Here is a 13,916-nt window from a genome sequence, read left to right on the forward strand (position 1 = left end):
TTTTTTTTCTGTTTTGTCTTTTTAGGGTGACACCTGCTGCATATGGAGGTTCCCAGGCTAGGGGTCAAACCGGATCTGTAGCTGCTGGCCTACACCACAGCCACAGCAACGCCAGATCCGAGCCACATGGTAAACTACACCACAGCTCACTGCAACGCTGGATCCTTAACCCACTGAGCAAGGCCAGGGATCGAACCTTTGTCCTCATGCATACTAGTCAGATTCGTTTCTGCCGAGCCACCGCAGAAACTCCTTACAGTGATTCCTGATGAGAGATGTGGCCCTGCCATATATCATGTCCAGTCCATTAGGTATATTCCCCAAAGGTGGGGGCACCTGTTTTGTGGTCCAGATTGGTGGGGTGCTGGCAAATGTTTAACAGCCAGCTCTCCAAGGGAAAAATGCTCTTGAGCTGTGGTGTTTGCCAATTGCTATGGTGTAAATACTCCTGCCGGGTTGTATTTCAAGCTCCCAGGGTGCTGTCGCCAAGTGCAGAGTTGGGAAGAATTGTGAACAGTTGGTTCGCACAAGCATTTCAAGCTGGCTCCAGCAACCTGCTCATGCTTTTCAACTGAATTCCGTTGTGTAGAGAATCAAGGGACATCACAGTCGTTCAATTCCCTTTGGAATTCAGTGAACTGATCTCTTAGCGTCTCCGTCACCCCGAAGCTCAGTGACCCTTGGTAGCCCTGGAACCAGCCCCTAACCTGCTTCATTCCCATCCAAATGTGTGTTTAATCTACTGTTAACCCACATGGGTGGAGCCAGGCTTTGCAGCGGGAGCTGGGGCTGCTGAGCAGAGGCAGCAAAGCAGAGGTTCACAGCACAGACCTGTACCAGCTACCTGGCTCTGAATCCATTTCTGCCACCTCCAGGCTTGGATGGATGGAGCACATCAACAGCTAAAAAGTGCTTCAAACAGAACTGACACAGAGTAGGGGCCCCCTAAAGGCCAGTTATCATTATCTTCATTGTTGTCACCACAGTGATGACCATATGGGGACAACGACTCCAGCAGAGCTTTGCGGCTGGTCACCCTTGCCGAGTCCACTGGCAGTTTGTCCACTTGTCCCATTTGCCTTTATTCATCTCACTGGGAGCGAGGCGCCTCGCACACAGACATGCATCAGCTGTGATCTCCGCCCCCAGGAGCTCGCGTTCTGAGTAGGGAGATAAAACCATCAGGGCCAAGTGTCACTGTGTGTCACAGATGCTGGGATCGTGGTGTGTGCCGGAGACAGCGGGGGCACCGTGGAGGGAGGCTCGGGAGAGGCTTGAGAAGGGGGATTAAGTAGAGCGAGGAAAGAGGAACAGAGCAGGCAAGAGGATGGGCTTTCCAGGCAGAGGGTCTCCAAGAGCAGGGCCCCGGGCAGCGGAGGGAGCGTTCGGGAGACTGCCGGCCGCGTGGGGTGGGTGCGATGTGAGGATTGCTGTGGGGCTGGGGAGGCCAGGAGAGGCCAGGTTGGGGAGGCCTTGAATGGCCAGCCGAGGGCTTGGGCATTCATCGGGAGGCAGCAAGCGTTGTGACCCATCGTCATTCCCATCATCTGGACCCCCAAGGGTGATGCACAGTAAGGGCCCAGGCAGGGCTGCCTGACCAGCATCCCTCCCACTCCTCCCAGGTACCAGGGCAAAGAGGGCTGGGCCCCGGCCTCCTACCTGAGGAAGAGCAGCGGGGAGCCCTCACCCCCGAAGCCAGGCCCCGGCTCACCCGCCCACGCAGGCGTCCCCGAGCTGGACGGCATCACCCGGCAGACGGGCCGGGAGAAGGAGCTGCTCAACAACCAGAGGGACGGCCGGTTCGACGGTCGCCCGGCACCTGACAGCGACATGAAGCAGAGTAAGCACCCGGCTCTGTGCCCAGAGCGCCTCATGCTGTCCTTGTGCTTACGGCAACCTGCTCCCCACTATCCTGCAGATAGGAAAACAGGCTCACGAACCCCAGCAACTCCCTCCAGGTCATTCAGCCCGCTAGTTGCAGACCTTGAGTCGAAAGAGGTGTGGCCTTCCTAGTCCAGACCATGTTTTTTCTGCTGCCTCATGCTGACACCACCGGTTCTGTTTCTCAAGCCCTTACTCTGTGCCAAGAATCTTGTAATCGGCCTCAGTGACTCCTCCTAACAACCTTTGAAGGACCAAGTTTGGTTTTACAGATTAGGAAACAGAGCAATGACATGGTTTGTCCAAGGCCACCCAGCTAGTGAACGATGGGGCCAGGACTTGAACCCAGGTCCTCCTGAGTCTAGCACCTGTGCTCTCTCTACAGGGCTTCATTTCTGAGCCAGCGGAAGAAAAAGTGGACCCTGGGTGGAGTTGACTCCAAAAAGATGTCTTTACCCATCTTGCTTTGCAAAGCTCCCTCATCTATGTTTTCCCACCGAACGTTCCCAGCACACCTGAGAGTAGGGTTCATTATTATCATCGGCTCATTATTTTATCACCAGGACTCCAGCCTCAAGTGGATGACCCTGTGCAGGGCAGAAGGAATCTGTTAGGAAATGCCTAAAAACTAGGGGCAAGTTTGAAGTCACTGGCCCCTCTTTGGGCTTCTCCGGTTGTTTTAGCTCTTATGGTCAGTGCGCTTCTTGAGGCTCTCAGTTCTCCTCAGCCACTTTGAGGAAACAGAGACATGCCATGGCAGGAACCTATCGTGACAAAGAGCATAGATAATTCCCGTTAATACAGAGGAGCAAGTGAAAGTCTGAAATCCTGTGTCTTTGTTAGGCTATAGGTTTGGATGTTCAAGCAAAGACTCCCCACTCCCACCACACACATGCCCCCAATAACAACAGCTCCAATAATATGGGTGTTTATTTCTTTCTCACTGAGCAATCCAGGTAAATGTCCAGAGCTGTTACGGCATCTCTATCCAGTCAAGAGTTGTTATGCTGCATCTTTATCGTGTTGCCCTCATCCTCCCAGTCCAGGATGGCTCCCCACTAGTCCAGCCAATGAAAATGGTCAGGGAGAATAGAGGATGGGACTTAGAAGCTACACACTAGGTGCTCTCTCGCATCCTATTGGCCAGAACTTAGTCACATGGCAATATTTAGGTACAAGGGAGTCTGGGAAATGTCGTCTTATGTAGGCAGCCAAATGTCTGGCTAAAACCCTGTTGCTATTTATTCTAATAGAAGAAAGGGGGAAAGACTTTTTAAGAGTTTAGCAGTCTCCTCCACACCCCAGCTGTCAGGCTGTGTAGACCCAAGCTAAACCAGCTCTGGCAGCATATGGGTTGCCGTCCTCAGTGTTCTGCCTTTAGCCAGGAGCCTCAGATCACTGCAGAGTTATCTTCTTCCTGACCCCAAGACCCAGAGTGAGGGCAGTCCAACTCCTGAGTAAAAAACCCCTGAAGTCATCAGTCCAAGTTTGCTTGGTTCTGTTTGCAGATTGTTTGTTTGGGGTTTGGTCCAGAGCACAGAGCCGGGGCAATAACATAAATGCGTGCCTGCCACATGCCAAGAGCCTCACCCGTATTATTTACTTTCATCTCCACCACTGGCCCCAAGAGGCAGGCATCCACCTTCTCCAGAAAAGGGCCATGTGGCTCGAAATCACAGAACTTGTTACCTCCCACCTCCGCGTTATTCTGAAGCCCACACTTGCTGCTTTTCCTGGAGAGCTTTCCATCGCGCCACGACTCAGCACCATCCGCTTGTTGATAGAAAGTCCTGAGCCAAGTCCAAGTCTGAGCAGCCCCTTCCTAGTCAGGCTCTTCCCACGGGAAAAGGAGAGAATAGATCATTTCCTGTGTCCACCTCAGGAACTTTATCTGTAGTGTGTGAAATAAAATCTTGTCTCTTTATAGGATCTCCCAAGATGAGGCAGAGACCCCCTCCTCGCCGGGACATGACCATAGTAAGTGGACCCTTGCAGGTGGGGAGCCAGCCCCAGACCTGAGACTGGCCTCGATGCTCACCTCGCCCTTTCCAAAGTTGCACTCTTCCCTGTCCACACGGTAGCCTCATGAAACTCATCCTGTTAACAGGTGGAAAGGCTGAGGTCCAGGGGGGTCAAACAGTTTGCCCATGACTTTGTGGCAGGTAGGCTTCAGGATGGGCTCTCTGCTTCTTGCCCCCACCTTGCTTTATCTTAGAACCATCTTCTCAAATGAGATTACTTGCAACAGACATGGAATGAAGCTCACATTCCGCCTGGGGGGCCATTCTGATGGGTTCCTCTCATACTCCGGTTTTCTAAGCAATCCTTTGAAAAACAGGCCTTCTTTTTTTAAGGTCTGCCATTTATTGAGTAGCTGTAAATGCCAGGCAGGGTGCTGGTGTTTCCCTACATGAACTCAGGAACGTTCACAGTGACCCCACCAGGTAGATCCTGCTCTTCCCCTTCTATAGGAGATGAAACTGAAGCTTCCGGGAGGGGAGGGATTTGCCCAGAGTCACAGCAATGGCTCTGACTTGCATTTCACAACCCCGCTGCCTCTTAAGTTCAGAGAATATTGTCTTGCCCCACATTGTCATGACTGTAAGTAAATGTCCCATGTTTTTTCTCGTCGCCCTAAAGCTGACGGGCCAGGGACCCATCCAAGAGACGATGATCTGAGCAGTCCCCTTTGATTTGTCCTTCAGCATCCAAATGGGTCCACCAACGCCCCCTCGAGGGTGGTCGTGTGCCCCAATCTCTCAGCACCCCCACTCACCCCCGTGGGAATGGACTTCTGTTGAACTTGACACTGTGTTTAATTGCACCAGCCTCGAGGTCTCAACCTGCCCAAGCCTCCCATCCCACCTCAAGTGGAGGAAGAGTATTACACCATCGCCGAATTTCAGACCACCATCCCTGATGGCATCAGCTTCCAGGCAGGCCTGAAGGTCGAGGTGAGTGGATCCAGGGTCCTTTGCCTACTTGTGATCTTTTTTTTTTTTTTTGCCTCCCCGAAAGCATGTAGAAGTTCCCAGCCAGGAATTAGACCCAAGCCACAGTTGCAACCTGCGCTACAGCTGTGGCAACACCAGATCCTTTAACCCACTGTGCCTGGCCAGGGATCAAACCTGCTTCCTGACGCTGCGGAAACACCACCAATCCTGTTGCACCACAACGGGAACTCCCTCCTGTGATTCTTGATTCTAGGCACCACCTCCCACTTCTCTATTCTTTTTTTTTTTTTGTAACAGCTTTATTAAGATATAATTCACATACCATACAACTTACTGATTTAAAGTGTAAAACTCAATCGTTTTTAAGAGTTGTGCAACCATCCCCACAAGTAGTGTTAGAATATTTCATCACCCAAATAAGAAAGCCTGTACACTCTGGCAGTCACTCCCCGTTTCCCCTCAATCCCTCTGAGCATCCCTGCCCCAGCCCTAGGCGACCACTAACATTTTTTATATGTGGAATCATATACACATGGTATTTGCGACTGGCTTCTATTCTGTTTTTGTTTTGTTTTGTCAGGGCCACACCCTCAGCATATGGAAGTTCCCAGGCTAGGGGTTCAACGGAACTGTAGCTGCTGGTCTCCACCACAGCCACAGCAATGGCCACACCAGATCCGAGCCGCATCTGGACCTACACTGCAGCTCAGAGCAATGCCGAATCCTTAACCCATTGAGCAAGGCCAGGGATCGAACCCAAGTCTTCATGGATACTAGTCGGGTTTGTTACCACTGAGCCATGATGGGAACTCTCTTCTATTCTGTGTTTATCACCTCCTCCTTGCCCAATGCCTCTCCTCTCTGCTTCCCACACCTTTGCTTATCTACTCTGTTGCCCGCATAAAGGCCATCAGAAATCCCCTCTCCTTCACTTCTCTTTTCTTTCTCATGGAGTTAGAGCTTCAAGGTGTTTCCCATGTTTCCGGAAAAGCCTGTAAGTAGTGGGATAGCAGGTGCCGGCACTGCGCTAAGCCCCTCCCGTGCGGTATCTCGCTTGACCGCGTCATCTACTCTGGGGAGGCAAGAATAGTATAGTCCCCATTTTTCAGATGAGGAAGCTGTGGCTCCGAAACAGGGTGCTGTCCAAAGTCACACAGCTAAAAGGTAGCAGAGGAGTTCCCATCGTGGCTCAGTGGTTAACGAATCCGACTAGGAACCATGAGGTTGCGGGTTCGATCCCTGGCCTTGCTCAGTGGGTTAAGGATCCAGTGTTGCCATGAGCTGTGGTGTAGGTTGCAGACACGGCTCAGATCCTGTGTTGTTGTGGCTGTGGTGTAGGCCGGTGGCTACAGCTTCGATTGGACCCCTAGCCTGGGAACCTCCATATGCTGCGGGAGTGGCCCTAGAAAAGGCAAAAAGACAAAAATGAAATAAAATAAAAGGTAGCAGAGTTAGGATTTGAATCCATGTCTGTTCCCAGATGAAAACCCGGGGTATTTTTATAGAATACTGTAAATCAACTTATAATGGCAAAAATAAAAATCATATTAAAAAAAGAAAGGCTAAGAACTCCACACACAAAAAAATGAAATAGATGCAAACTATTGGCTTTGGAATGGATAAGCAATGAAATCCTGCTGTGTAGCACTGGGAACTATATCTAGTCACTTATGATGGAGCATGATAAGGTGAGAAAAAGGAATGTGCACATGTATGTGTGACTGGGTCACTTTGCTGTACAGTAGAAATTGACAGAACGCTGTAAACCAGCTATAATGGAAAAAATTAAAATCATTTAAAAAAAAAAAAAAAGGAGTCCCCATTGTGGCTCAGCAGCAATGAATCCAACTAGTATCCATGAGGACACGGGTTCAAGCCCTAGACTCGCTCAGTGCGTTAAGGATCTGGTGTTACTATGGCTGTGGTATGGGCCAATCTGACCCCTAGCCTGGGAACCTCCGTGTGCCATGGGCGCAACCCTAAAAAAAAAAGAGAAAGAAAGCCAGTGTGTGTTGACAGTGTGTTGTTTATCTGCCCGATATTTGGGGATTTCAGGAGGGTGGAGACCATATCTGTCTTTTACTCCCATATCCCCCGACTAGCACAGCGCCTGGCCCAGGGTAGGTTTGCAATAAATGCTGTGTTTTGTTTTGTTGTCTTTTTGCCATTTTCTTGGGCCGCTCCTGCGGCATGTGGAGGTTCCCAGGCTAGGGGTCGAATCAGAGCTGTAGCCACCCACCTACGCCACAGCTCACGGCAGCGCTGGATCCTTAATCCACTGAGCAAGGCCAGGGATCGAACCCGCACCCTCTTGGTTCCTAGTCGGATTCGTTAACCACTAAGCTACGATGGGAACTCCAATAAATGTTGTTGAATCAGTGAAAATCTGTTCCCCACTAGCCTCCTGCTAACGCCCAGAAAGCCAGGGAGTGTTTTCTTCTTCATCCTTGCCCCTCACTTTGGCACGGGGGCTGGTCCAGAGTGTGTGCTCAGTGAGTCATTCCTTTGTGAAGGGATGTTTGGGCGAGTGAAGGAACTAAGGAGCGCACGAGTGATTATTGAGCCAGTGTGTAAGTGCGACCCATGTCCTGAGGGTCTCGACTCACTTCTCCGGGCCTCCAAAGCACCTGCCCTTTTCCCTCCAGCTGTGACCCCTCCTGCCTCCCTCTCTTTTCCCCTCACATCCCACAGCAGCTGCCCAGTGAGCCTGGGAGCTGGGGGCTTCCTGAAGGTGCATCCTGGGCCTCTCCACCACTGATTCTGCCCAAGCCTCTCCAGAAATGTCAAGTGTCTTTTGTTTTGTTTTGTTTGTTTTTTCTGTGTGTGTGTGATGCAGAATTCTGGGCCAGGGATTGAACCCAAACCACAGCGCAATAACAATGCTGAATCCTTAACTGCTAGGCCACCAGGGAACTCCCAGGTATCCTTCAGACAGAAGGGAGGCTATCTGCAGAGGTGTTTAAAGAACCTAAACTGAAGCCTCTCATACTAATTTTTGTAACGTGCAAATGACAATCCTTACAGAGAAACTGAGGCAACAGTGAAAATAAGGCTCTAAAAGGCTTTTTATCTGCTCCTTTTTTTTTTTTTTTCCTCTCAATCTGTTCTTTCTAACTTCAAATCCACAGAGAGAACTCACAAAGCATCTTGCTTGGGCTACAGGATAAATTCTATGCCCAGTTTCCCCACTTTGCTGCTGTAAAACACACACATTATTCTGACATGAAACACAGGCCTCCTCTCTTTACATCTTTACACATCCGGGGCCTGTCCTCCTCCCTTTGCTGTTATTTGCACTGCTTTCCTCCGAAGCCCCCTGGCCCAGCTGGCCCTTCCCTGCAGTTCTCACTCTCTCTGACTTCATCCTCTCTTTAACCCAGCTCCTAGCCCACTACCTGCTCTCATAGAAGGCACTTAAGGTCATTCTTTGAGTGATAAATTCATTCAAGTAATAAAAAAAAAAAATATATATATATATATATATATATATATTTAAAAAAATAGAAACATGAAAAAAAAAAAACAGGACATTCTTTGAAATGAACTTGGCATATCAAAATCCAACTCTTGGGTTTTCACTGTGGCACAGTGGGTTAAGAATCCGACTGCAGTAGTGTGGGGTGCTGCAGAGGTACAGGTTTGGTCCCTGGCCCAGCTCAGTGGGTTAAAGGATCTGATTGTTGCCCCAGCTGTGATGCAGGTTGCAGCAGCAACTTGGGTTCAGTCCCTGGCCCGGGAACTTCCATATGCGGTGGGTGCAGCCATGAAAAACTTTTTAAAATTAAAATTAAAAATCCAAGCAGTTCCCGTCATGGCGCATCAGAAATGAATCCGACTAGGAACCATGAGGTTTTGGGCTTGATCCCTGGCTCAGTGGGTTAACGATCCGGCGTTGCCGTGAGCTGTGGTGTAGGTGGCAGACACGGCTCAGATCCCGCGTTGCTGTGGCTCTGGTGTAGGCTGGTGGCTACAGCTCCGATTAGACCCCTAGCCTGGGAACCTCCATATGCTGCCGGTGGGGCCCTAAAAAGACAAAAAAAAAATTCCAAGTCAGGAGTTCCTATTGTGGTGCAGCAGGATCGGTAGCATCTCTGAAGCGATGGGTTGCAGGTTTGATCCCCAGCCCAGCACAGTGGGTTAAGGATCCGGCATTGCCACAGCTACTGTATAAGTGGCAACTGTGGTTTGGATCTGATCCCTGGCCTGGAAACTCCATGTGCTGTGGAGCCAAAAAAGAACCAAAAAAAACAACAACAAAAAAAATCCAGCTTATTCTTCAAATCCCTGCCTGCTCTGGTTCCCATTGGTGTCCCTTCCCTACACTCATTAGCTCATGGGGCCATACGTCTCAGTCTGAGACCAAGGGCAGGCCCTCATTTCTGTACTGAATGCTTTCTTGACATTATGAGAAATGAATTGTATTTTCCCCTCGTTGGTTCGTTCTTTCTTTCTTTCTTTCTTTCTTTCGTCTTTTTGCCTTTTCTAGGGACACTCCCTCGGCATGTGGAGGTTCCCAGGCTAGGGGTCTAATCAGAGCTGTAGCCGCCAGCCTACACCAGAGCCACAGCAACTTGGGATCCGATCCTCGTCTGTGACCTACGCCACAGCTTACAGCAATGCTGGATCATTAGCCCACTGAGCAGGGCCAGGGATCGAACCTGTAACCTCATGGTTCCTAGTCGGATTCGTTAACCACTGAGCCACGGACAGGAACTCCTTATATTTTCCATCTTTATCCCTAGATAAAGCATTGTACTTCATCTTTTAGCCCATTAATTTGCTTTTTTTTTTTTGGCCATGTCCTCAGCACGCAAAAGTTCCCAGGCCAGGGATCAAACCTGCCCCACAGCAGTGACAACACCAAATCCTAACCCTGCTGCGCCACCAGGGAGCTCCCAATTTCTTCTTTAACAAAGTCTGTGGCTTATTTTATTTCAATAGTCATCATTTTTATTTCCAAGAACGCTTATGGATTCTTTTTCATGGTTGCCTGTTCTTATCTCATAACAGCCTGTTCTTTCATGAATTTGATGCCTTTCCGTGTCTGTCTGAGGATATCAAATATGGTTTTGCTCAGGACCTCTTTCCTCAGTTATAAACCCTTTGCCAGGAGTGTTTTTCTTTCAGTTCTTTTCATGGTGTTAGTACTTGTCTTGGGCTGTACATGCAGAGGCAGCGACAAAGAGGCCAGGTTGGGGGTGCACACAGGGGGCTGGTCAGCGTGCACTGGTTTCAGTGCCAGCTTGGGGACTTCTGAGCCAGCCACCGAACAGTGTGGTGTCTCAGACCCAAGCTCACTCTTTCACTGTTTCCACTTGTAAGCAATTGAGTCCTTCGCTCCACCTCTCCTACAGGAATGGGATAAAGAGCAGAGGGAGGTCAACCAGCTTGGCTGCTTCTGCCTGGTATCCCAGTGAGGCTCCTGTCACTTGGCCCTGGGCCTCCCTAGTCCCCCGTTCCAGCCCCTTGACGTCCGGCAGTCCTTTTGCTACAGAACTCCCTGAAGCAGGCCTGGAACACAGCCCCACTCCGCACCTTCCACCCAATTCCTGGTCCACTGACTCCTCCCCTTCCTTCTTCTGAACTTGGCTTTGTGTTCATTTATTTGTTTCGTGGTTGTATTGCAGTAAGGAGAAACTGCTGTTCACTCTATCTCCCATCTTGAAGCCAGAAGTCTGGCTTGCATGTTAAAAATGTTTTTGTTTGTTTGTTTTTTTCCCAAGAACACTGAAAAGTATTAGAAAACCCTCTTTTCCTTGAAGACAATGAGTTTCCAGCATTTTGTGCAACACACACACCATTGCTTGAGCATGCCGGTGTATAGGACATAAGCCAATAAGCACCACCCTGGATCAGGACGTTGTGGAATCTGCCAAGGGCAGCTCAGTAGGCTGCACAACACACTGAAGCTGAGGGCTGACTCTGGGTGCAGTAGGGAGTGAACAGATCCCTGGGGTTTTTTGAGGGTGTGGCGGAGTCTCCCTCCAAGATCCTACCCCACCCCTTCAACCAGAACCATTCCCCTTTCTTGTATCTGGCTTTTATCCTGTCTATTTTTGCTAAAGCTGAGCCAATAAATAACTCACTTATTCAGCATTCTTTTCCGGGAAGCACAGATATAACCCATCCTGGAAACTTCTCTGCTTTATTGTTCTGTGATGTCAGCGTGGATTCTGCTGGTGGTAATTTGCAGGACTCGAGTGAGAAATCGTTGTCCGTAAAGTTTTTGGTTTAACCAGCTGTTCTTTCCGTACAATAAATGCTGTGTCCTCTGTTTTCTTCTTCTCCAGTTTGGTTTCCTTGTTCAATTCAACATCTTCTTAGCCTTCAGAATTCATTGATAGAACCACGGCATTCTAAGAGTGGAGCTACGAGGAGCACCTTAGCTCCTAGCTTGGTCTGTGTGACTTTAAAACATGTTTGGAGTTCCCTAGTGGCTCAGTGGCTTAAGGATCCAGTGTTGTCCATACTGTGGCACAGGTTCGACCCCTGGCCCAGGAACTTCCACATGCCGCAGGTGCAGCCAAAAGAAAAAAGACATACTTAGTTGCTGAAAACGTGAACCATCTTCTGAACCTTCAGCCGGTGGTAATCTTTTTACAATAGTAATATCAGAGATTGCTGATCCCAGATCATCATTCCACAGTGAAAAAGTTGGAAATATTTTGAGAATTACCAAAGTGTGACAGAGAGACATGAAGGGATCAACTGCTGTTGAAAAAAATGGCACCAATTGGGAGTTCCCGTCGTGGCTCAGCAGTTAACAAACCCAGCTAACATCCATGAGGATGCGGGTTCAATCCCTGGCCTCGCTAAGTGAGTTAAGGATCTGGTGTTGCTGTAGCTGTGGTGTAGGTCGCAGATGTGGCTATGATCTCAAGTTGCTGTGGCTGTGGCATGTGCCAGCAGCTGCAGCTCTGATTGGACCCCTAGCCTGGGAACGTCCATATGCCGTGGGTATGGCCCTAAAAAAAACAAAAAAAAAAGAAAAAAATGGCACCAATACACTTGCTTAATGCAGGTTTGCTATAGATGTTCAATGTATAGCAAACAGTATCTGCAAAGCACAATAAAGTGTAACACAAGAAAACGAGATATGTCTGTTTCATAAGAACTCTTAGCATCTCCAGTAAATGAAAAACTCCCATATATCTCGATTAAAAATAAAAACGTTTAGAGCTCCTGCCATAGTACAGAGTAGTGTGTAAACTTAGCAAATCCTCACTGATACATTTTATTTTGATTGTTGCCCTGTTTTCACTTGCTTACGTACATACTTAGAGGTGCTGAATCTCATGGATGTGCTGGCGATGCCTTGTATGCCCACAATTGCCTTTAATTGTTAACAGAGCTGCCACGTGTTAATTTACGTGGTCGTCCACACGTAAATGGCTCCCCTTTTCTGGAGAGACTCCAGTGAGACTTGTTAAGTATATGCCTGCTCCATTCTCAGTGATCTCACTGTAATTTAATACTAATAGGTAACGTTTGGTTTTCAGGTTTACCAAGTGCCATTGCGTGCATTAGCTTACGTGGTTGCATTAGCTTATGTGGTCCTCACGGAAACCCTGCAAATAGGCGTCATTGTTCTTACTATCCTCTCGGTTTTGCGGTGTGGCATCTCAGGCATGTGGCTTACGCAGGGCTGTTCAGGCAGCCAGAACCAGAACCCAGGACTGCAGCCCCAGAGCCCAGCCTCTGCTCCTGCGCTGGGTCTGTGGCTGCTATTCCTCTCTGATCTGGGCAGCAGAGCTCAACAGCCAAACCACACCCACAGCCCTCTGCCCCTGCACTTTCTCTCCTGGGGCACAGCTCTTCCCCGGGCAGGGTCCACTTTCCGAGACAGGGCTGAGTAGTGGTAAAGACTCAGGCTCTGGAGCCCACCAACCTGCCTGCGACTCCCGCCTCCACCACTGACTTGCTGTGTGACCCTCTGTGAGAGCTTCCACTCCCGAGTCTCGGTTCCGCATCTCTACAATGGGCTGACAGTCCCCCATCTCTTAGGGCAGTTGCAATCAGCAATCCTGGGCACAGAGTCTGCTGGGGAATTTCTGGGTATTAATTTGCTCAGGCTTCCATCCCAAAGGACTGCAGACTGGTTTAAACAACAGATGTGTATTTTCTCATGTTCTGCAGGCTGGGTGTCCAAGATAAGGGGTGTCAGTAGGTTTGGTTTCTCTTGTGGCCTCTCTCCTTGGCTCATAGATGGCCGCCTTCTCCCTGTGTTCACATGTGGTTGTCTGTCATTCTGTATTTGTGTCCTAATCTCTTCTTCTAAGGACAGCAGTCATATTGGACGAGCCCCCCCCCCCCGCCAGCCCCCCGCAACAACCCCATTGTAACCCAGTTCCCTCTTAAAAGGCTCTATCTCCAACACAGTCACAATCTAAGGTTACAGAAGTTAGGGTGTCAGCATATGAATCTGGGGGAACCTCAGTTCAGCCCAGAACATGTAGCATGTGCACCTTTCACCCGTGTGAATTCAGCCTTACAGCACTAAGCGAAAAGGAGACAAGAAACATAAGATCTGGAATTCCCATTGTGGCTCATCGGTAATGAATCTGACTAGCTGACTGGCATCCATGAGGACTCAGGTTCAATCTCTGGCCTCGCTCAGTGGGTTAAGGATCCAGCACTGCCATGAGCTGTGGTGTAGGTCGCAGACACAGCTTGGATCTGGCATTGCTGTGGCTGTGGCGTAGGCTGGCAGCTGCAGCTCCAATGGAAGCCCGGGAACTTCCATAAGCCATAGGTGCAGCCCTAAAAAAAAAAAAGACCAAAAAAGAAAAAAAAAAGAAACATAAGATCTTAAATAACATGAATGATTCCACCCACCGATCCAGTCAATGAGTGTTCATCCCAGAGGGCGAAGGAGATGGGATGAAATTTTGTCTTACCTCCATCAGTATCAGTCCCCCTGTATCTAAACATGAGCTGAGCGTGATTCCCACACTTAAGGATGCACATTTTTCACACAGCAAGGCCTGTGAGCACCACCCAACTGCTTCGCCTGGTGCTCAACCAAAGGAGCAGTGCTCAAGGCTGGTTTGGGCTAAACCGGGGGTTTGCCTTGAACTTCTT

General features: G+C 49.4%; 1 protein-coding gene across 1 annotated transcript in view; it reads left to right on the forward strand.

The window, feature by feature from the left end:
* The window catches only part of SH3PXD2B (SH3 and PX domains 2B), a 125,605-nt gene that overhangs the window by 104,787 nt on the left and 6,902 nt on the right, over positions 1-13,916 (forward strand). Inside the window, 3 exon segments of the mRNA XM_021077089.1 lie at positions 1,623-1,840; positions 3,809-3,858; positions 4,710-4,835. Of these exon segments, the coding sequence (XP_020932748.1) occupies positions 1,623-1,840; positions 3,809-3,858; positions 4,710-4,835 (394 nt within the window).

The sequence above is a fragment of the Sus scrofa genome, chromosome 16 (genome assembly GCF_000003025.6).
Source record: "Sus scrofa isolate TJ Tabasco breed Duroc chromosome 16, Sscrofa11.1, whole genome shotgun sequence".
Lineage (NCBI taxonomy): Eukaryota > Metazoa > Chordata > Mammalia > Artiodactyla > Suidae > Sus > Sus scrofa.